Source organism: Serinus canaria, chromosome 2 (assembly GCF_022539315.1).
Source record: "Serinus canaria isolate serCan28SL12 chromosome 2, serCan2020, whole genome shotgun sequence".
Lineage (NCBI taxonomy): Eukaryota > Metazoa > Chordata > Aves > Passeriformes > Fringillidae > Serinus > Serinus canaria.
This window is the reverse complement of record NC_066315.1, coordinates 132,160,906-132,183,257: the sequence shown is the minus strand read 5'-3', so window position 1 is coordinate 132,183,257 and position 22,352 is coordinate 132,160,906. Positions and strand designations below refer to the sequence as shown.

Below are 22,352 nucleotides of genomic sequence, written 5' to 3'. Positions count from 1 at the left end.
TGAGGTGGTACTTCTTGTGTTTTAGTTTGCGGCCACTGCTCCTCATCCTGGCTCTGGGCACCACCAAAGACAGCCTGGCAGCATCCTCTTAGCACCTGCCTTTAAGCTATTTGTATGTATTGGTAAGACCCCCTCTCAGTCTTCTCCAGACCAAACAGGCCCAGCTCCCACAGTTTCTCCTTATAAAAGAGGTGCTGCATCCCCACATCATCTCAGGGGCCTCTTCTGGACCCTCTGCAGTAGCTCCTTGCGTGCTTTAGACCAAAATTCCCAATTTTGTTCACAATAGCTTTTAATTTAAAAATTCTTGTTGATTTCAGCCTTTCTCCCTTAACAGCCTTGCATTTATTTGCAGATTTGTTTAAGACCCCATGGAGTGAAAGAATAGGCTCCAAACCTGGCAAGAGAAGTGCTGTGTTCCCAGTTTGAAAAGGACTGATTTACCCTCTGCTCATCCACTTGGACTCCCATCTGGCTCTGCCTCCCCACATGCCAAGGTGGCCAGGCTGCATCTGTAAGCAGGGACAGGCCATGTCCTAAAGCCCTGGCTTGTGCCACACTCACGGTGCCATCTCTGGCATGGCCCCTGCCATGGTTTTACCCACAGGAGACAGCACTCTCCCGGGAAATGCGTTAGGGAGGCATCGCGAGCCCTTGCTCCCAGAAATCTCGGAGAGGAAAACTTATTTGGGGCAGGGAAGGAACAAGAGGAAAGGAAGAGAGTTCAGGTGTATGGATGCAAAGCACACCATTCTGCTGGGTCTCCAGGCCTGCAAGATGGAGCTGGCATGCTTCAGGAGCAGTGCAGATGTGACCTAGAACAAGGGCCAGAGGCTGAAAGGAGGCAGGGATGCCAGGACAAAGCTGTTGTAGGGCTCCAGCAGCCAGCTGACACTTTGCTGTCTGCAAATGGAGCTCCAGTAGCTGTTTGAGAGCAGGAATATGACCAAACCTCATGCTGTGACCTCTGACTGAGGCCAAGGTCAGTCATGGTGTTAGTCTGAAGGGCTGAGGTTTGCATGAGAGGATAGAGAAGCTTCAGTGTTTGCATTTCTTCTCTTCCCCACATTTCTGCTTCCACAATGTTCAATTTCATTGTCATTTGGTTCTCAGGAGGGAGATTTTCCCAGTGGTTTTCTGGGAGCAAAAAGTACTGAAGGGAATAAGGACCTGATATTCTTCTATGTCTTACCCATAGTGGCATCCTCATTTTAGGAGCTATTTGCATTACCTACCCTGGAGCTGAACTGCCTCAGACCTCATAGGCAGCTGATGTTGAAAAGTGTTCAAAATGGCTTTCCAGAAGATTCTAAATTAGAGTTTCTCCTCTCTTCATTGAGTGCAATTAAATAGACTATTAATTTTGGCCCTCTGAGTTTCATCTAAATTAGATGTCTGAGCACAGCCTGAGTATCCATCTTGGATTGTAACTGTGGCTTGATGTTGACACCCAGCTGTCACAACTAAGTTTGTAACTCAGCACTGGTTAGGAAAGCAAAGCTGCTGAGGGTGCAAGAAAAATGTGTTCTGAATCTGTTGCCTAAGGCACCTGCTCATATTTTAAGTATCAGATATGTGATGTGGAAAAGTCACAATGAAGCATCTTGGTTCTGGATCCTTCTTAAAGAAAACAAGGAAATAAAAATGGTGCCTAAACAGGTAAAACAATATAAAAACATGTTCTTAGTTAAACATGTATAACTAAAGAAACGAGTCCTACAGCTGCACAGATACTGTGATTTTTACTGATACCATGCTAATTGAAAACAAGAAATCCTGGGTTAGAAATGAGAAGAATTCACAGCAATCCCAAATGAGGATTCTTATGTTAATTTTCCTTAGTTTTTCGTCTTAATGAAACTTTCAGAGCTGGAACTGTCCCAAGATTGTTTTGCTTTGTTTTGTTTAAGATATTTGAAGGTGCTGACAGGAATATGTTGCTTCTGCATGAATGGGGATTCAGCATTTCTTCGTCTATCACCTGGCCCATGTGTTTAGGGGACAACTTAGAAATGTGGTTGCATTTTAAGTGATTTAAGTGGCCTTTTTCCCTTCATGTTACCCAAATTCTTCTTGGCTCACTCTCAGATCCACCCTTCTTAGCTCTCACTTTATTTCAATGGCCAAAGCACATGAGGATATATAAAAATGTCAATTCTCGAAGTCGTATTTTTGTTAGTGAAGAATCAAGTTTTCTGTTGGTGAAGTGCCATCCTACCCCAGGGCTGTTCCTAGAGAGCCAGAGCTGCTGGCTTCCAGACTGTTGAGCCAAAACAGTGTTTGTACAGCCAAAACACAGTGAAGGACAGGACTCATTTGTTGGTTGTGTAGCTGTGTGCACTGACACCTCAGGCATGTGGCAGATGGTAAATAAGGCGTCTGGAAGGCCAGGTTAGCAGATCTGAGAGTAAGCAGTTCTTGAGAACAAGTTCCAAAACACAAAGTCACAGCTCAGAATTCGGTATGGAATCAGAATATGGGCTGAGAAACTGTCAGATAAAGAAAACCTTCTTGTAATTTCCGGTGTGTGGGAGACTGTAAGGAGGAACTTCAAAAGTCCTCAAGCTTCTTAACTGAGCTTCTTCCCGAGCAGCAGATCTCACAGTGTGCTGAGACGTGGTGCCTGATATAAATGACTCTTCCTCATCTTCAGGGATCTGTCTTGCCAGTATTCAGAAATGTTGCAGCAAAAATACTAATAAACGAGAAACAAAAGGGGGGGATCTAACATGCCCTGGCAAGGGTAGTACTGGCCCTTTCCCTCATCTGTCAGTTGCACTATCATCATAGCAGGACCTACTGGTTGAGTTTTGGCCTAGCAAGATTTGGTTTTTTGGTTTGTTTTCATTTCAGTGAATTGTGCCACCTTAATATAAATATCATCTTTAAAACACTGATCATTCCTTTACCAAAACTGTAGCTAGACAGAAGGACCTCGACTAACAACTTTTACATGAGCCCTAACACCTGTCCAAAGAAACCATATCTCGAGTTGGAAGGGATCCCTGAGGAGCATTGGGCGCAACTCCCTGCTTCTCACAGGACTACCTAAGCCAGGTGACTAAGAGCATCCTCCAGACACTCCCTGAACTCAAGATTGCTTCCTTGGAGAGCCTGTTCCAGTGGGTGACCACCCTTTTGTTGAAAAGACTTTCCCTATTATTCAATCTGAACTTTGACGAGTGCAGCTCCATTTCATTTCCCCATGTCCTATCACTGCTCCCCAAAGAGGAGATCAGCAACTCTCCTCCCCTGGCCCCTGGGAGGAAGCTTTAGACTGTGGTTGAGTCGCTCCTTATCCTTCTCCAATCTGAAAAGGCCAAGTGACTTCAGCCACTGCTCGTGAGTCTTGCGCTTGAAACACTCTACCAGCGCCAAACCTGCTCCTACCTCAGTAAGGTATCCTAAACCTCCATATCTGTAAAATTAATGGCATCCAGCACCACTCACCTATTCCATCTTCATGCCAACATCACTTCTATTATATCTACATTTTGGATAGCACTTGATAAACTGTTCTTGGTTACAGGAATAGTCACAGCAGACAAGCACTTATGACAAACTTTTCTTTAGTCCCGTGCCCTGCACCCTCTGCAGATCTAGGATGCTGCTTCTTTTCCATGTGACCTCATGGCATATTTTAGAGCATCAGTGCTCTGTGGTTTAATTAGTATGGCTGCTTCTCTTTATCCCTGGGGCTGGGCTGAGGAGTGACCTGACATGACAGTGTGTCAGATCTGGGAAATTATTTCACACCCATTTCCTCCTACATCAGTTATTGGCTGCCTGCTGCCCTCAGTCCTGATAATTATACAGGCAGTTCAGATAGGTCTTGCTACTGAAGGACTATGGAATCCTCATTCTTATTTCTGGCTGCTATGCCTGGATCTGCTTCTCCTAATCACAGCTGCTGTGAAGGTAGAAATTCAACACAAGTCAGTCATCACTTTCTGCCTCTGTGGCCAATGGAGAGAGAAGGAGAGAGTCTTAATGCCCCAGTGTGACTCATCCCATCCTAAACAAGACATCAAAAATAGGCAGGTATTAAGCAAACAATGCCAGAAGTTATTTTATCTTTGGTATTAGTAGCAGATAGCTGTAATTTTTTTCCTTCCAGCTAAGCTAGATTCCAGAAACCTGTCCTTTGAAGGTGATCCATTTTTGCTGGACACATGTATCTTCTTTCTTGCATTGCTGCTTGCTCCTGAAGCATTGCTGTAAATCCTTACCAAGGAAGGGACAGAGAGGAAGCTGACTGTGATATCTACAGCTATGGTGTCTGCTCTTTGCTGCTTGGGTATCAGAGAGGTGAGAATCACACAGAAATGAGCCAAGGGAAGAAGTACAAACTGTTCTAGACTCCCACACAGCATTATCTAACTTGGTGAGGAAGCTATCAAATCTATTGCTTTGTCATCTTTTATGCCATATTAAACCTCTATATAAAAACTATCGCATTTTAAGTATTATACAGTTGTGAACAGATATTTGATAGAAGTGGGAAACTGTGAGAATGCAATGGTGTGCTGGTTAGGAGGTGCTGGCCCCATGCTCACCATCAACATGGTGCCTGATATACTGCTGCTATGCCATCATGCTGCTTAAGCCTTGTAAATCTGAAGTGAAGGCATGGAAGCAGAAAAGCCCCACAGTTAGGGCACCATGGTGTTTTACTGCATTTTTTTATTGGCACAAACTCTTCTCAGCATAATCAGATGAATCAGCCATCTGAGCCAATGTTTAGTAGTCATGAGAAAGGTGGTAATATTAATATTAAAATGATCTAGTTTTGTTTGGTTTGAAAATAAGTGGACAGAGATAAGAAGAAATTGGAGAGGGGAAACAGCAAGCAATCTTGAGAAATTGTCTCAGAGAACAGGACCCTTTAGAAAAGTGTATGTTGTAGCTTTCTTGCTCTGCACAAAGGACCTTTTCAAGGATTTGCTGAGTGTAATTGTGTCCATTTCTAACACGTGCCAAAGACAGACACAGTCTCATGTTCAGCTGTGGGAGGAGGTGTTTTGCTGCAAGTGATGTGCTCCAGGGCATGGGGCAGCCTCATCTGCCCCAAAGTCCAGTTCCCACACAGAGACTTGCCTGACACGCTTGCAACAGCAATGTCAGCATCAGCAGAAGAGGAACCTGCTGGGGTATTAGTGGTTTAACACACCAGAAACCTGGGTCTGTTCCTCCAGCAACCCACTTACAGATACAGTGCAACAAATGGAGTTCCTATCTTCACAGTTCCCACAACTGCTCTCAGCCCAAAAATACATTTGCTTGCTTTTTTGGAGGTTTTGTCTCATGACAGTACTGCAGTGCTTTTCTTTCACCTCATATCTGGAAGTAAATACACTTTGCTGTGCAAACTGCCAGCCAGCCTCTCACTCTTCAGTAAATTTCCAAGTCATAAGTGCTTATGTTTTTGCCCAGTCACCACTGCCTGAGCTGATACTGCCTCTGAGGGGTCAGGTAGATAAATCCTCTACTCTTCCATCTCCACCCACCCCTCTCATCACTGTAGAGGTGTTGGATCACTGCTCCCTTCTGCAGAGGCTGCACGAGCCCTTGCAGGCACCACTGTCAGATGGGCATTCTGTCCTCATTTGTACCCTGCTCATGAAGGAAAAAGACAGTTAATATTAGGTGGTATCCTGGGATAGGGTGGAACTCTGACTGGATGGTGCAGCCACTGCACAGCAGGGGATGGGACCTCCTCATGGTCTCAGCACACTGAGTGCACTGGTTATATCAGAGCTGGAGCACGTCCTGGCAGCCAGAGCTGGCAGCTTGGAGCCAGCTCCATCCTGGAAGCCGTGTGCTGGGAGCCCGAGGGTGGCCAGAGCACAGAGCCCAGGGCCTGGCTGGTGACAGGCACACCTGGCTCCCACCTCTCCTGAGCCTGGCAGTGAGAGTGGCACCTTGACACTGCCGTGTCACCTGCAGCCCTGTGGGAGAAGGAAAGCACCGTGCTCTCCAGCTTGCTCTCCAGCTGCCTGAGCTGCTTGCACCAGCCCCACCAAAGGGTGTGGAAGGATGCTGCTGACCACCATAGAGAAAAGCAACAAAATTCTGCACACAAATTCTGTAAAGAAAATGTTTTATTTAAAGTGTTAAATACCATCACCAGAATGAGTTTGATTTACATTAGTTGGTGTTCATTACAGGCCTAATCTGCCCTTTTTTTCCCCAACTGTAGTTCCTTTTAACTTTTTAAAACGTACTATTTACAAGACAGCAGTGATCACTGGAATAGTACTATTTACATGACTAAACCATAAGTAGAATTGCAGACGTGTGAAAATTAAAAAAAATACATTAATTTTTTTTAAAATAAATACTGCATAATGACAATTATGTACAAACCTTCCATGCGTCATGTCCTTGATTTTAAAATTTGAAATAATTTATAGAGGACTATGCATACAAGAATGTGTGAGCACATCTCACAGCGTCAGGAAAATGGTTATGTATTTTTGTTTAATATCCTAGGGGATATTGTAGACTGCATGTTAGTAGTATTTATTTGCTGCTGGTCAACAGGTGTCTAAATTATTTCAATAAATATAATTTTACCAGTCTATTAACTTAACAATAATCCATTATATAAACTCTGAAGACAAGACACAATCTCATTTTCTATGATATTGCACAAAGTAAAAGGCATTGTAAGTGATACTGTTATTACTTTTTCCCTCTTACGAGGCATGTACAATTTGTTAATGGGAAACTTCAACAGATTTTCAAATAAAATCAGAATAATTCTGTGTGGCCATAAAGGTAAATGTAACGTACTTCAAAAATTATTGCAAGATTTCAATATTAAATCTTAAGTAGGTATTAAAGGCATACAAAGACCCAGGAAAAAGAAAAAAAAAAAGAAAAGGATATTTTGTTATTAAACATTAGCCAGTTACATTCCCTTTAAAGAACTTAATGAGAAGCTTGAACTTGCAGCACCACCCAATGGTAGTTACTGTCTGCTACAAAACCCAGGGTTCTGAAGATCCATTGACTGCAGTGAAGTTCTGGCAATGGTGTCAAATAGCTGACAGAGTGGTACTGAGAAGCTTTCTTTAAGGCTATTTTACCAACCAAAGACTGATACTTTCCAGACTGATATTATCTAATTATGTCTTTTGCAACACAAATGTAATTAATGAAAATTGAACTTTACAGCAGAAGAACTGTATGGATTTGTAACCTTTGTTGCTTCTGTTATTTCTGTTATTTGGTTTAGTGCAAATAAAAGTGCTTAAATTTGTTTCCTAAAAATCAGTCAGGTACTTAATTTTTCCTCTTTCCAAAAACCTTCAAGAAATAATAGTTCAGTCTTTGAATGAAAGATGCTGGTGCTGAACACAAATTTATTGAAGACATCTTACAATGGCCACATGATTCCAGTATTTTGCTGTAGAATTCAATTTGAAGGTGAGAAAAAATGAAAATAAGTTACCATGCACTGTACAATAAATTGCAAAATTTCAAATATCTTCTTTATCAAATACATGCTGAATTACATTAATGTACTCCCAAGCCATGTTGCAAAATCCTTTTCAACATGCTTGAAAAAAAGTAAGCTCTTAAACAATATTTTTCTCAAATAATTCAGAAATGCAGAACAATCTGCAACCCTGAACCGAATATGGGGCATAAGACAGTAATAAGTCAAAAGGTAGCCATTTTAGAATATGCTGATCATCCTGGGAGGTAGAGGGGGAAAAGAGCAAAAGGAAAAAAGGAGAATGGGAGGAGTAATAGAGAAAGAAGGAGGTAAAAGAAGTGTACAATTTGCACATTATGTTGAACTTTACAAGGCTTGTACCTTTTACATTTAAATAAATTTAATATATTACACTTATTTCTTGTCACATAAACAGAATTTTAAATATTTGCTAGAAATTATTTTTTTATTTTTAATATAAGTCTGCAAAAACACAGACCATGACTGGTTTAAAGAATGATAAACGTGGTGTGTCTTTGTATCACCCTGTTGCATTCTCTTCCTTTTAAAACCATGCACTAGTGAAATTTATCTTTAAAAATAATATAAACTGTTGAAAATGGCTGATTTATTCTTTATTTTTTTTTTTGCAAGTTGCAGCCCCAAGAAAATAATTTAAGTGTTCAGCTAAATCTGTGTCCATGCAAAAAAGTTTCTTAATTTCATACAGTACAGTATATCCACAGAACTTTATTTTTCAGAGAGTCCATCATGTCTGGGGTTTCACCGAGTGAACAGCTGGAGGTATGAAGCCCGCCACTTTAAGTCTTGAAACTTTTCAATATGAAGTTTTCAGATCCCAAGCAACTGCTGCAAGTGCCAGTTGACTTTTCCAGCATCCTTAGATTCTTCTTTTCTTCCAATGTCTGCTAATCCACTGACTTGTAACGTGGCTCCATGGGAGGGTAGCTCCATTTCTGTGGCATAACCAAACTTTAGGAGGGGAGGGCAGATAAATAAAGAAAAGGGAGCAACAAAACAGATATGCCATTGAAAAGGACTTTTGTTGCATGAAACAGATTGATTTTTTTTTTTTAGTTAAGTCCATGGCTTCAGATTGGACCAAAACTGAGTCCCTGAACTCCAAACCTATCAGTTCTTCATGATTTCAGTCCATCACCTGAGGGCCTTCCGTAGGGCACAATGTGTGCAACTTCCTTGAGAACACAGGATCGCGTTGCAGCCCTAGAAACAGGCTCAGAAGACACAACATTAAGCATGCAGTGTTACCAGGGTTTGCGACCTGTAATTTTATTTTTTTGTAACGCTGGTTGCTATGACAACAGTTTCACAGCTGCTATGAGCGAGCATACGAAGGTCCTGTTGAACTTTCAAGAGATGATTGGGAAGCTCTTCTAGTGAGAGGAGCTAAGGTTGGGTCTACTAGGGAGGAAGGAGGGAAAAGTTTGAACCACCCAATCACCATGTTGGACAGGTCCAGTTCATCTAAAAGTATCTGTGCCACTCCCATAAAGGATTTGTGATCCATACGTCCATAGTCTCCCCAAACAATTATCTGTTAGGTAAAGAAACACAAGAAAATAGAAACATATTAGTGAAATTAAAGATTAAAAAGTCAAAAAACTTTAATCTGATTTGTCAAAAATCTCTGCTTATTTAATTACAGGAAGGAATGAAATATCCAACTGCTGCCACAGTTTAGTTCTGTGTATCCTAATCATGATGCAGTGACAGAAATGATCTGGGCACAAACAGTTATCCACAATACCAGGGAAAGCCCAGTGAGAGGAGCCAATATGTACAGCAGAAGCAAAAATAATCTATAACTCATTTTTGCTCCCTTCTATTTGCATACTCAGTTTTTACTTGCAAAAACAGCTATTACTGTTGTGTTTATCTGCTCAGCAAGTATATAAAATATAAGCATTTACTGCCAAATGAAACCTGAAAGAAGTTTGAAACTCATTCAGTGAAAACTGTACAGGTGATAAGTTCAGAGGAATATTTATGCAAATTACCTGTAAAACTTTCCCTTGGGGACTCTCTTCAAATGATAGAAGTTGCTGATAAAGTGGTTCCAGCGTTTTTCTTGCTACCTTTGTTTTCTTTTTGGCTATGCAGACTCCATTTTCTAATAGATACACCTTTACATATGGTGCTTAGAAGAATAAAAATAGAGAACAGTGGGTAAAGAAGAAGTCCAGTTTTTTTTCTGTAACACACACACTTTCTATCACCATATAAAAATCTGCTTTTAAAGGATATATAGCTTACAAGAACAAATCTCCACAAGCAATATTAACAATTACTCCCATACAAAGCATCCATGCACTTTCTTACTGTTCCCCTTTACTGTGTATTTTTTTCTTGACTTCTTTTGTATGTCTCTTTTACCATGAAACAATTCAGATTTTGACCTGAACAAATCAAGTATTCCTATATATAGCATCCCTATACTGTACAATATGCAAAATAGGCCTATTAAGTAAATGCCAGACTTGCAATGACTTTGGTGAAATCTGGATCAATGCTCCAAATTGTTAATAATTTAAAATTATCTACAAGGTGAAAATCAGTGAAGAAAGGACTCTGACACAATTTCTATTTTGGCAGAAGAGCTTGCTAAAAATATCATTATATTGTCCTTTTCACATAGTGTTACAGGACACCAGATTATAAAAAAAGGAGTAAGTATCAAATATTGGTCTACTTTTTGAGTAGATACCTATTCCACATCTCTTGATTCCCTCTTCATTCCCGAGACTCCTATATAAAATCTTCAGAATATACTTTTCTTCCTATACCATAACTAAGGATGCCTTTGCTACTACCAAAAATACTTCTAGGTCTTATGGCAACCTGATTTTTAATTTCCTCCTGAAGTAGGGCTGGTGTATCATTTAAATACAGCATGCATTTCAGTATACAACATTATAACCTACTGGGACTTGAACTTGTTGAGAGTTGGCAAAGCTGAACAGAGAAGCCACAGACCTTTTTGGCAGCATGCTATTCTCAGAATCATAGAATGTACTGATTTGAAAGAGCCCCATTATGATTATTGAGTCCAAGCCCTGGCCCTGTGCTAAGATTGTTACTAAGGTTTTTCCTCCTTACCTGGCAGTGTCTTTGAACCTGGTTTTACAACAAGGCCACGGGCTCGGATTATTTCTACTTCCAGTTGTCCTTTCTTATCCATCATTCCCACCTGAATATCTCCTAGATAACAAAAGAAATCCCAGCACTGTAATTCAGATCTAGTTTAATATATGAAATGTTGAAAAAAATTCTAGGATGAATATGTGCTGACTTGCATCACCTGTTTTCCATCAGTAAGTATGATCTGGATTTTAACATTACTATGTAATTTAATATTTACCCTCTTCACTGCTGTTTATGTTAATAAACAATTTAAAACCTCTGCAAGAATACCTTCTCTCCCATCTTCCATGCCTTTATTACTTCAAATTAATTTCTACTTCCTAAGTGTTTTGTATTTATAAAAAAAGCAGCAAGGGAATTCCCTTGCAAAAAGCACCTTGTAAAACTTTATTTACATGACTAAACCATAAGTAGAATTGCATGCCTCTTCACCATGCCTCTAGTTAAAGACAAGTTATGAAAAGATAACTTGTGAATATACAAGCCTGTAAACACAATAATAACAAATATTTTGCACTTAAACTACCAATTTTTATACAATATTATCCAAGTAATTCAGAGAAAAGTTTGGTCTCATTAGGCCCATTTTAAAGATGAAAAACTGAAGAAGAGGTAAAAGGCTGAACTTTTCCAAACAACTTTCTACTTCTGCATGTCTTTATAAGCATCCGTGATTACATTCAACTTTGGCCAAGGTTACAGCTTTGGTCTTAACTGAGATGTTCAAAACCACAAGAGGGACCATACTTAAAGGGACTCCAGTTAAATTTTATGATGTTCTAATTACCTGAACAAATAGAATATGCCATACCTAGAGGGCATAAACACTTACCCATTGATGGCGTTGCCAATGTCTGTCGTCCTACAAGCTGGGCAGGACCAAGTCCATCCAGAAAATCACTGAACTGGCTGTCTGCAGCCAACCTCACACCAGGGAAGATCAAACTAGAAACAATATTGAAAAAGAAACCAAACAAAAATACATTTAAATTTGCCCTTTGTTTGTGTTTTTATTTCTTTGGTTTGTTCTTGTTTTGTTTTGGCTTGGGTTTGTTTTTTGTTTTCTAGATGTTTTGCACTTAATGTTTGTGGGTTTGGTAGTACTGTAAGGAACTTACAAAACAATTACTGTAATTTTTGAAATCCCACAGTGTTCAACAAGCAGCAATTTAGCCTCCAGCATATAACAAATAGGTAAAGAAAGCACTCTCCTCTGTAATTTCCAAATTTGTATTCTTCCATCATGTTCTCCTTTTCTAGCACATTAAAGACCACTGTTATCAGTACTGATACGAGACCAGTTCATTAAGATACTAAGACACACCCTTACCAGTGATTTAGTTACATGAAGGTTACATTGCTCACACGTCTCAGTTACTGTGAATTCAATGGTTAAATATCAAATGTGCACAGTGAAATGATGACATCAGACCAAATATTGGTTGCTATTTTCAAAATTGCCATACATTCAAAGTATTTTGTTGAAAATGTCTTTGAGAATGACATCTATTCAATAACAGAACTGAAATTCCTTATGGCAAATGACCAAAGTAACTTAAAATTAAAATGCTTTTCATAAATTATCTGTGACCCATTACAGAGCAATAAGAACTAATGAAATTTGTAATGACCAATCATTAAGAAACGTCAATTTCACATGCATATAGTGCACCAACTTGGAAACATTATATATATTGTGCAGCATAGATGGAGTGTCCAGTGCTGTGAACACCACTAATAAATCAACCCTCAATAAGACTTTTCTGGGCAATGTCTCAGATACATCACTCGGAAGTTTTTAACTTGGGCTTTTATGATGCTATGATAACCATGATACATGACAGACTGGTACTTCTGCCCAGATAATTTCTTCAGGTTAAAAGCAGCAGAATCTTTGAAAAACTCTTGAGGCCAGTGACCTGGAAATGCTCTGGAAATGTTTTGCTCTGCATAGCACTGACATATGCCAGGAGTTTTTGGAAGAGAACTTATCCGTATCTGTGTTTTATTTTGTGTACTGCACCTGCTTCCCCTCCTGACACACCTCATGATGATGATCTGACCCAGCACGTGCCCTTTTCATGGCACAGAAGAAATGATCCTCCTCCTTCCTGCACCAACAATGCGAGACTCTTTTCAGTCACAGGGCAAGATTTAGGCTTAGTCCATCAATGACACTGGCTTGTGAAGGGAATTCTGACTTAACAGGACCTACAGCACTCACTGTGCTTCTCTCTAACAACCAGTTTCATGGAGAAAAGACCCCCAGCTTCACAGAGAAACGTCAGGAAACCACAGCTGTTAATGGTGCTTACTTTCCCTCAGAGCTGTAGCTGTTCATGCTCCCATCCGTTGACTCCCGGCTCGCCTGGCGAGTCATCCAGTTCCTCATCTCCACGGCCAGCCCTGTCTCCGTGCTCCTCTGGACGGTGCTCCGCAGCTTCTTGCCCCCTGCTTCTGTTGGAGACAAAAGAGAAGCCCCCATGCCACTGTGCTGCCGCAGCTGGGCAACCGTGCACACCCCTGCTCCATGTGGCACAGACAGTCAGAGCCACAAATTAATGACCTGTAACAGAACTTCCATTCAAAATGAATCAATTTTTTAGTAACAGGAAAACAGCATCATAAATCTCTTTACTGGATCTTAGTTCTGTCACCACGTGCTTTCCAAGGTCAGACAACACAAGCCTGCCCACGGAGGTAACCAGATTTAAACAATCCATAGTCTAGCGTGTTTAAAATATATTTTCCCTGTATGAATAAATCCCTCTCAGGAATTCAATTAAAATGTTACCCTGATGTCAAAACCTGAAGAGAAATGTTCTAATTAAGATGGATTATTGTTTTAAAAGCATTTGGTCATTATCTCCTAAATCAAGTTACAGATATCCATTATTGAGGTTAGTAAATTAAAAATCAAGAAGCCTTCCTATGTTTTCTTCTCTATTCACTAGCTGATAAATTTAAATTTATGTTTAAAACATCCAGTATTTTTATGCACAATAAGAAACTTTACTATCACCTTCAAGAATAACATTTTTTCTATCTATTTGCACAGTTTAATTTCACTTAGATAAGGGAAAAAAATATTAAAAAAATATAATAGCATTTTAGTGTAGGAATTTTGATCAAGACCTCAACTGGATGCAATGAGTAGGAATGAAGCCTCAGTTTTTCTTTCATGAATAAGATAGCCACTCCATGTAATTTCTGATTTTAAATGCTGTTCCCTGCAATGGGGCAAGGAATTCTGCACACTTATTTCTTTCAATCTGTTCTATACAGCTCTGAATGCAGCACACTGATGTATAATATACCAATATTATAAAAGAGAAAAAAAGTTTAAAAACACTACAATAATAACAATTCTTAAATACTGATACAGTGAGAGTAGAGCAATATCCAATATCTTAGGATATCAATGGACTCAACTTCCTTGTGCAGTTGTTTGTAGCATCTGGTACCCTTTACACCATCTCTGCCTCATCAAGGTCAGAAGAACTTCTGGACTTGTGAGGATGGCGAAGCTTTAGGGATTTGAAAAAGGAAATGAGCAAAGGGAGGAGATTGTCCTGGGATGAGGACTGTCACACCCCAGGAGGAATGTGTGAGCACAGGGACTGGCTTAGAGTAAGAGATCTGCACCCTTGGACAGGGAATGGGAGAGAGACCTCAATTTCCACGTGTGCACTCATCGTCACTGTCTTACAGGCTGCAGCGTGGGTTGAAGTCTCCCAGGCCCCTCAGTCAGGAGGAATATTAGGTCAATGAAGAACATGGGAAATGTAGTGATGTGGGAACTAGACACCAAAAATACCTTGAAAACCACTGCCTCCTTGTCAAGAAAGACTGCAATACTTAGCAGCAGTGAGACATTTCTACAGCAGTATCATGAGTGGTTCAAATCATATTGCTTATTAAAAGCCTTCTACATATTCCTTAAGACCATCACTTTGAATCAGTACATACAAATACTAATAAAAATGAAGCAACAATTTTCCTCTAGAACTTCAGCTACACAAATGAATTCAGTACACAGGAGAATGAAAAAAATAAATTTTATTGCATCAAAATTTCTTCTAAAAATGCCATCAATACCTGATGTAAGAAATGTAAATAAAAAAGGCACCAGGCTACTACAACATACAAAAAATGAAGGTTAGAAATCAACAGCTTCATTACTTTTGGGTTGCCCCATTCCAAGTGCCTGCTGATTTATTTATTTATTATTTATATTCAACTAATGAAAGCTGGCAGCTGACTTCCAACAGTGGTTCAGAGGTGTTCTAAAATACAAGGACTAATTTCAAAGAAATATTCCCACAAACTGCCAGGAAAATCTTGTGCTGTAGCTTTGTAGAAAAGGTACACTGCATCATAGTAACACGTGAAAGGCATACAACTCTGAAGCCCCACAGGACGTTTCTCTTCTGTTCTAAGAACTCCTTTGATGAGTAAGCATTCATTTTCATTCATCCTCATTGAATGACGGTCATTCTCAATTCATTATTGCAAACATGAAGCCCCTAATGCAAATTTAAAAGAACACCTCCATCTGGCATGATTCTTCAATATCTTCCACATCTTTCAAAGATTTGGGAGTTTGGGAGAAATACATGCTCAGCTGTGTAATATGTGAAGGAGTATATAGTAACTTTTATTAGTAAGGCAGATTTTTTTCTGAACATGAATTATAAGTCTGAATGCCTTCATTGTAAAAAAACAGAATAAAAAAAATGAACATAACCATTGCACATCAATTTACTGAGAAATCAAGGCAGAACTCATGCAACTGCCATTCAAGTCTTCATAGAGACACACATGTGTTTACAACATCCCTCTTAACCTTAATTTAAAGCAGTTTCACTCTCCCACATTCATTTAACTGAAATAAGTGGTCTGGTTCACTTGACAACAGGCACACAAAGATACAACCTTGGTACAGCATGATAGTAAGATGTGTAGTATATCCAACTTTTGTATAAGTACGAGTGGTAAAGAGTAATTATTTTGACCTTAACACAGAATTTAAGAAGGGCTGAAAGGAGGTTATGTGAATAACTATTTCCCAGTTTTCAATAGAAAAAGGCAGTGCTCTTGAATGGTCTCCAAAGAGAAAGATCTGACCTTTCATCAATAAAGCTCCTAATCATGATGTTGATGCTTCTTGAAGTAAGAATTAAAGATTTTAACAGCAAAATGGCAACTTGGAATAAATTAACAGAAGACCCGGATCTGGGTGGCGTGACTCCTGAGCCACTGCTTTTGACATGAATATTCTTTCAGATGCAACTTGGCTAAACTAATACATAATAATACACGAGAACTATCCCCACTTGATTGCCCCCAATACTAGCAATGTATTTGTCCCTGGAAAAATTTTAATAAATCAAAAATAATCCTACAATTCCTCAAACAATTTAAAAGCAAAGAGAGTATTTCTGTCATCCATAATTTATGTTTCATAAATTCAGCATTAAAAAATTAAAAAGGTTTCAAGCAGCAATGAAACCACAAAGCAGCTACTCAGCTTAAAAAAATAGCCTTTGGTGTCATACTTCCAAGCTATAGCTGGTAGAGATTGAAGATCATATCACTCTACTAAAGCCAAACTGTTTTCCTCATTCCTGCCTGGAAATTGAAACCTCCTCTCTTGTGTTAATTCAACTACTCATGTGGCTGCATTCCATACTGGACCCAAATCAAAAGGAAGAAGCAAAAAATATTATTTAAAGTCGTTCTTTTTCTTTCAAGACGGATAATTTTGGAGAATATATTTGTCAAGACAAGCATACAGCTGAATGAACCCAACTAAGGCAGTACTAACCTCTAGCTACACAAGTAACCTGGGAATGTACCACTCACTCAGAAATAACTATCTAACTGGTGTCACTGTAAAAGTGGAGGTTGGTTTTATAATCCTAAAGGATATATACTTATACACTCATGTTATGCATGCTGTTTTAATCTTAACAAATGAAAAGATACGAAAATGAGAGCTTAGAAGTGTACTTTTTTGTTACATTGCTGAGTACCTACAATCAAAATCATTTTACTCATCATTTCCTAAACTCTAAAAAATAACACTGAAAATGTTCTCCAAATTGTATAAGCTAATTGCCCTAGCAAAAAGAAATTTCTCTCAAGTCCCTCAACAAAATATGGAATATATTATCTGAAAAACACTAGCTCAGATTCTTGCAGCCATATCGTAAGGAGTGGAATAAATTACCAGAAATAATTGCACTGGTATTTATGAAAGCACACTCATTCTTACAGTTAATCACACTGGTAATTTAACTAATATGGTTACTGCAAATAGACTCTGCAGGCCACATTTTCTAAGTTATGCACAGAATTATTTGTTCCCACAACTCGGAGTGCAAATCACTTACAAATAAGGGACGCAAAACTACTGATACAAGCTTCAATAGCAGATGAGGAGAAGTCAAAAACTGCAGTGAATGCAACAGATTACCTTCCATCATCTGGGATCTAGCCAGATGCAATCCGCTGCTGGTGGTGAGAGTGAGAGCTCTCAGCTTCCTCTCGGCAGGAGCTTCCTACAAAGTCTTCCCAGCAGTCACAGAGCCAAGAGAAGACAAAGCACAGTCCCAGGCAGGCTGGCTATGCCAGTCCCCAGCTGGTATGTGATCTCTTGGTAGGACTTGTAGGGAGTACAGAGCAGCTGTGGCTTCAGAAACACACCTAAGCACTTGAGGTGGCTCTTCTCTGCTCTCCCCATCTCATCGGAAAAGCTGCATAAAAACTACTTCAGCATTGTCATCTGAACTCAGGAATTACATCCACAAAGAGAATAAGCTGCCTTCAAGTGCCCATTTTTCAAGACTAAAATGATTTACATACCTAGTTACCTACTCCAGATATGTTAACAACTGGCTAGATAAAAGACAGTCTAAGAAAATTTGAACCTACAGAAGAAAAGGGGGACAGGGTAGGTCTCAAATTCCCTTGCAGCTGCACAGCTGTTTCTGGAGTAGCCCAAGTTTTGTTTGCACTGAACAAGGCATTTAGCTCTTGTTGAAGCACTAGGAAGCACAGCCAAGTTATTTCTTTCTCTGTGTTACCCACAGACCCCAAGGAGAAGACACAGTTTAGGATCTATTCATTTAAGCAGGATTTGGGCAACACATATTCCATTGCCACTTGAGTTTGAGCTCATTTCACTGATTCTCATAGGCCAGCACTAACAATCAGTTTATGAAGTTTTGTGTTACAGTCCCTCCAATGGACATTTTCACAGCACATGGCTGTCAGCACTTCTGAAACCCAAAGAGCATTTCAGAGCCAGGGGAAACTGTAGTCAGGGGCTTTCTCTTACTTATAAGGAAGAAAGGAAGATCTTCACTCTAGTTCCTGCTTCCATGAGTATCTGAATGTAAAATACTGATAAATTTTGACTGGGACAGGAATGGCCTGCACTGATATGCCCAGAGCAGAGCTGCCTTCAGCAAGAAAGCTCTTCAGTATGGGAGCAACCAGGTTTGGAAAGTGTGAGAGAGGCTGGGCTGAGAGTGTCAGTCTGCCCCATGCATTTTTAAATTTCTTGGGAAGCCTCACTGTTTTTTCATTATTGGTCAAGAAACACTTTTTCACTCTTGTCCTACTCTTTTTGTTTCTTCCTCTGGCCATAATGGAGACATAGCTAATCAAGATAGCACCTAAGAAAATGTAAAACTGAGAACTGAATTAAATAATCAACAATAATTAACTGCAAAGCTGTTGTTTGCACTCCTGGTCAAAGGCTAGCAAAGAAGATTTGGCATGCCATTCCTGATGAATTTCCTGCAGGACCCAAGAGGCATCATGAACCTCATTTTTTCCTGGCCAGATTGCAGCATCCTTCGCCTGCATTCTGCTTCCCTGCCATGGCAGGGCTGGTCAAGGTATGTTCAGCCAACTCCCTGCCTTGGTGTGGCCATGTGATGTGAAGTTAGTTTGCCACGTGGCTTCCGAGCAATGCTGTGGTTTAAGGCAGGCACCTGCTCCTTATTCTCTCCCACATCTTAATTACATCTGCCACTGCAATTTCACTGTGCTTTGATGTCCATTCTCCAGTCTTAACTGATCCTTCAGCAAAAAATTACGAGCATCAGAAAAGAGAAACTGGTTTTGGCACCCATCACATTAGGATCTTCAACTTATGGTTTTATGTTTCCAAAAAGTTTTTGAAATATTTTTAGAGGACTGAACTGTAAACAAAGAGCTGTTTTCCCGCATGCCCAATAAGTACTTAATGTTCCTAAAATTTTAGTAACATTACTATTACTATTCAGAATCACATACTACATATAAAAAGGATGAATAACCATCTTAAACACACTGTGGTTTGTTTTCAGTATCATTCAGTATCATTAAGTAACATTCCTGGTAATCCCAAGTAAGTATATCCAGCATCAGAATCATTTTATTTATATATATATATATATACGCACACACATATACACACACATACACACAGTATATACAGCCCAGAGGTGTGATGCTTGGCTGTTCCCTTGACAAAGAATTTAACCCTAAGAGAGGCTGTTCCAGGGAATCAAAACTAATTCACCACAGCTGTAAGGAAGAGGAGGGTTGGTGCTGATGTAATTTCCACTTCTCTTTTGGTTATCTGGCTCTGATTATATAACAACAAACAGGCTATGCAGGTCTGGTTGGATCCTTTGTTTTTCAGGTGCTGATTACAGATCTTGACAGTGAGCGGCAGATCAGGAATAGAACTACACACAGCCACTCAGGCCCTTCCAGCACCACTGCAGAGGTCTCTGTTACTGATAAGGTCATCAGTTTTCTAGGTGTGGTCTGAGGATGTACCTGCCAAAAGCCATTTACCTGCTGTAAACCTGAACACAGAGATGGGACCACAAAAAGCATGTTTTTGTAGCCCACAGCTGTATCTCCCATGTAACAAGTTATTTGAATGAACAGATCTTCAGGAGCTCTCCTGAAGACTGGTTATGACTCTGGTTAGACCAGTTATGATCTCAACACAGGTAAATGTTCTTATCATTCAAATGTAATCAATCTATAATAATTTGTGTATATTTTGTGCATGTGACAAAACAGAATGGTAGCATTTTATATCCACTTTGTAAATCCTGCACAACAATCTATATAAGTAAAAAGTGCAAAGCAGTGGGAAATCAGTCTCATCCCCAATCTATTAAAATCCTGAAAAACAGAGAAAGTAATTTTGTGGAATTACATTCTAATTTTGTATACCATTTATATAAAGAATACAGATGTACAATTAGATAGGTGTACACCTTCATCACAGGAACTCTTCACATCCAGTCTCTGATTTTGCCAATGACAAAGGATCACCCAAAGTAAATAGAAACCATTTCTGCAGTTTTAAGAGGTAAATGATTTTCATGTTTACATGGACATTCAATTTTCTGGATGTATACCATTCTTATGTATTTTTTAATAACCATTATTTCATGCAGTGTCAAGAGCAGATAAAAAATGCTTAAGCAGCAAAGAGTACACATATTGAGGAGCTTAGAATTGCCTTTTTTTTTTTTTTTTTTTGCATTATATGAAGTGAGATATTCTTCCTAAATATGGAATAATGGCAGTAACACTATTCTTTATCCCAACCTCTATTATTTTTATTGTAGCAAGGGCCATTGCATACACTATCAGACAGATCTGGGCAGCATTTTTGAATGATGTAGCAAATGTGTTGAAACAATTCAACACCCTCTATTAAGGCTTAATGAGGTAGATGGTGCCAAGAACTTGGATGGCTACTGAGATTACACAAATTAGAAACAGCTCTTCCTCCATTGCTTTGTCTAAAATGAATAATGATCCTATGCAAATACCATTATTTAAATAACCACAGTTCACAAAAAACGGAGCTGATTTCACACTGAAATGACCTATTTTCAAACTACTGCTCTTAAACATTTACCTCTCCAAACTGAAACAATGACAACACAGTGCATTGCTGTTCTCACTACATTCTTGATCTTGACACTGAAAAATAACAATTACAGCACACAGATACGAAACAGGTTTTTAGAGGTTTATGTAGGTACCACCAGAGATGCAACCCATCATACACTGTAGCCTCACTGCTGCTGCTACAGCCATAACTGAATTACCTGTCAGCTATTCAGGTACATGCTGCAGTGTAACCAGCAGCTCAGAAGAGAAACACAGCTGTAAGAGAAATACTGCTTTAAAAATCTACTGGGCATGTCTAACTTTTTTCCACTTTTCCCTTAGCTTTCCAGAACACATGTGATTATTTTTTTTTTGTCATGCTCTTTACTTTGCCAGCAACAGTATAGTTTTTCTATAGTTCTATATGTCTATTTTTCTATTTTTTCTAAAGGTCTTATCAATTTTGGCATCTACAGCCACTTCATTAGTATAGTACCTGAGTATAACTGGTAAAAACACTTGTGACTTGCTTGAAATGCCTGCTATACTGCCTCCACCCTCAAACTCAGCCCATGGAGCTGCCGAAATGGGACAGAACCACCACCATGATGGAAAGGCTGACCCAAATCAGCCCCTGAACTGTGCCCTAACAGCAAACAGAAAAAAATATCAACTATAAACTTAAATGTCATGCAGATTCTTACAGAACAATTATTATTGCATATTCAGAGTGCTTTTTATTCTCCAAGATGAGTGACCCCACCACTGCATGCAATGTGTATCTGGTGTGTTAGCATCAATTGAGCCAAGATCTTTAAAGGTTCATCTCTTACAGGATAACCTGTCACAGGGCATTATACCCTTCTTTCATATCCTTCCTTGGCTCTGCCTATGAACATTCCACATAAACAAGGTCATCTTTACCACCAAGGCTAAAATGTAGGCCAGTTCCCCCAAGATGATGTAGTTATTTTCGTTTTCTTCATAGCCTGATACTCCTATATTACTTTATTCTTTTTAAGACAGTAATTTTAAAGGATAACTACTTCATGTGCAGAATTCTCTTCACTTTAGTAATTACTGTGCTAATGAATTTATTGTTACTACTTCCCCCATTTTCTATTTCTGGTCAAATTATTGTCTGCTTGTTATTGTCTACTGGGACCTCCAGAGGGACACTGTGATCTGGCGGTCTAACCACAGGAATAAAATCCAGGAACTGCTGAGTTTTATTCCAGCTGTACCAATGTGCAGTGTTTAATCAGTGAGAAATGCCACTGAAGCCATTACCAGGGCTCAGCTGAGCAGCTCAGCGTACCTTTAAATAAGTCCTGAGTCTTCACTCAGGGGCAGCACTCCCGCTGACACCTATGTGGGATCCAGCAAGCCCTCCAGCAAGTTCCCCAGCTAATTACCAGCCAGGTGACACGAGAGTACAACGTGCTTCTATTCCTGCTCAACTCCTGCAGCAACACTCAGATACTTCTTCCAGTAGACATCAATATGCAAAACTGTAACGTAACTTCTCCTCAGCTAAGGCAACTAATTTTTGCTATTTTTGGCATGATTGTCTTGGACTGAAGAACATTCTGTGGCTTTTTTTTTTAATTGCCCTTTTTTTTTCTAACATACTGGGAGACCAAGATGCTTTCCAGTTCTTTCTGAATTAATTTATGTCTTAAATTATCATAAATTATCTCTTGAATTGTCTTCAGCACCTGCAAAGCATTTGGCTTTCCCCTTCATTCTCACAGCTTCACTACCACCCAAAAACTTCAGTAAAGGAAGATATTAAACTGAAATATAC

At 39.5% G+C, this 22,352-nt stretch overlaps 1 protein-coding gene across 40 annotated transcripts in view; it reads right to left on the bottom strand.

The window, feature by feature from the left end:
• Positions 1-6,130: 6,130 nt before the first annotated feature.
• The window catches only part of RIMS2 (regulating synaptic membrane exocytosis 2), a 448,889-nt gene continuing 432,667 nt past the window's right edge, over positions 6,131-22,352 (bottom strand). For all 40 annotated transcript variants that reach the window (XM_050971294.1, XM_050971305.1, XM_050971301.1 and 37 more), the window contains 5 exons: positions 12,943-13,084; positions 11,460-11,572; positions 10,583-10,684; positions 9,484-9,623; positions 6,131-9,020 (listed from right to left, as the gene is read on the bottom strand). In XM_050971294.1, coding sequence (XP_050827251.1) covers positions 8,802-9,020; positions 9,484-9,623; positions 10,583-10,684; positions 11,460-11,572; positions 12,943-13,084 — 716 coding nt within the window. In that variant the 3' untranslated portion in view covers positions 6,131-8,801. The remainder of the gene's footprint in view (positions 9,021-9,483; positions 9,624-10,582; positions 10,685-11,459; positions 11,573-12,942; positions 13,085-22,352) is intronic.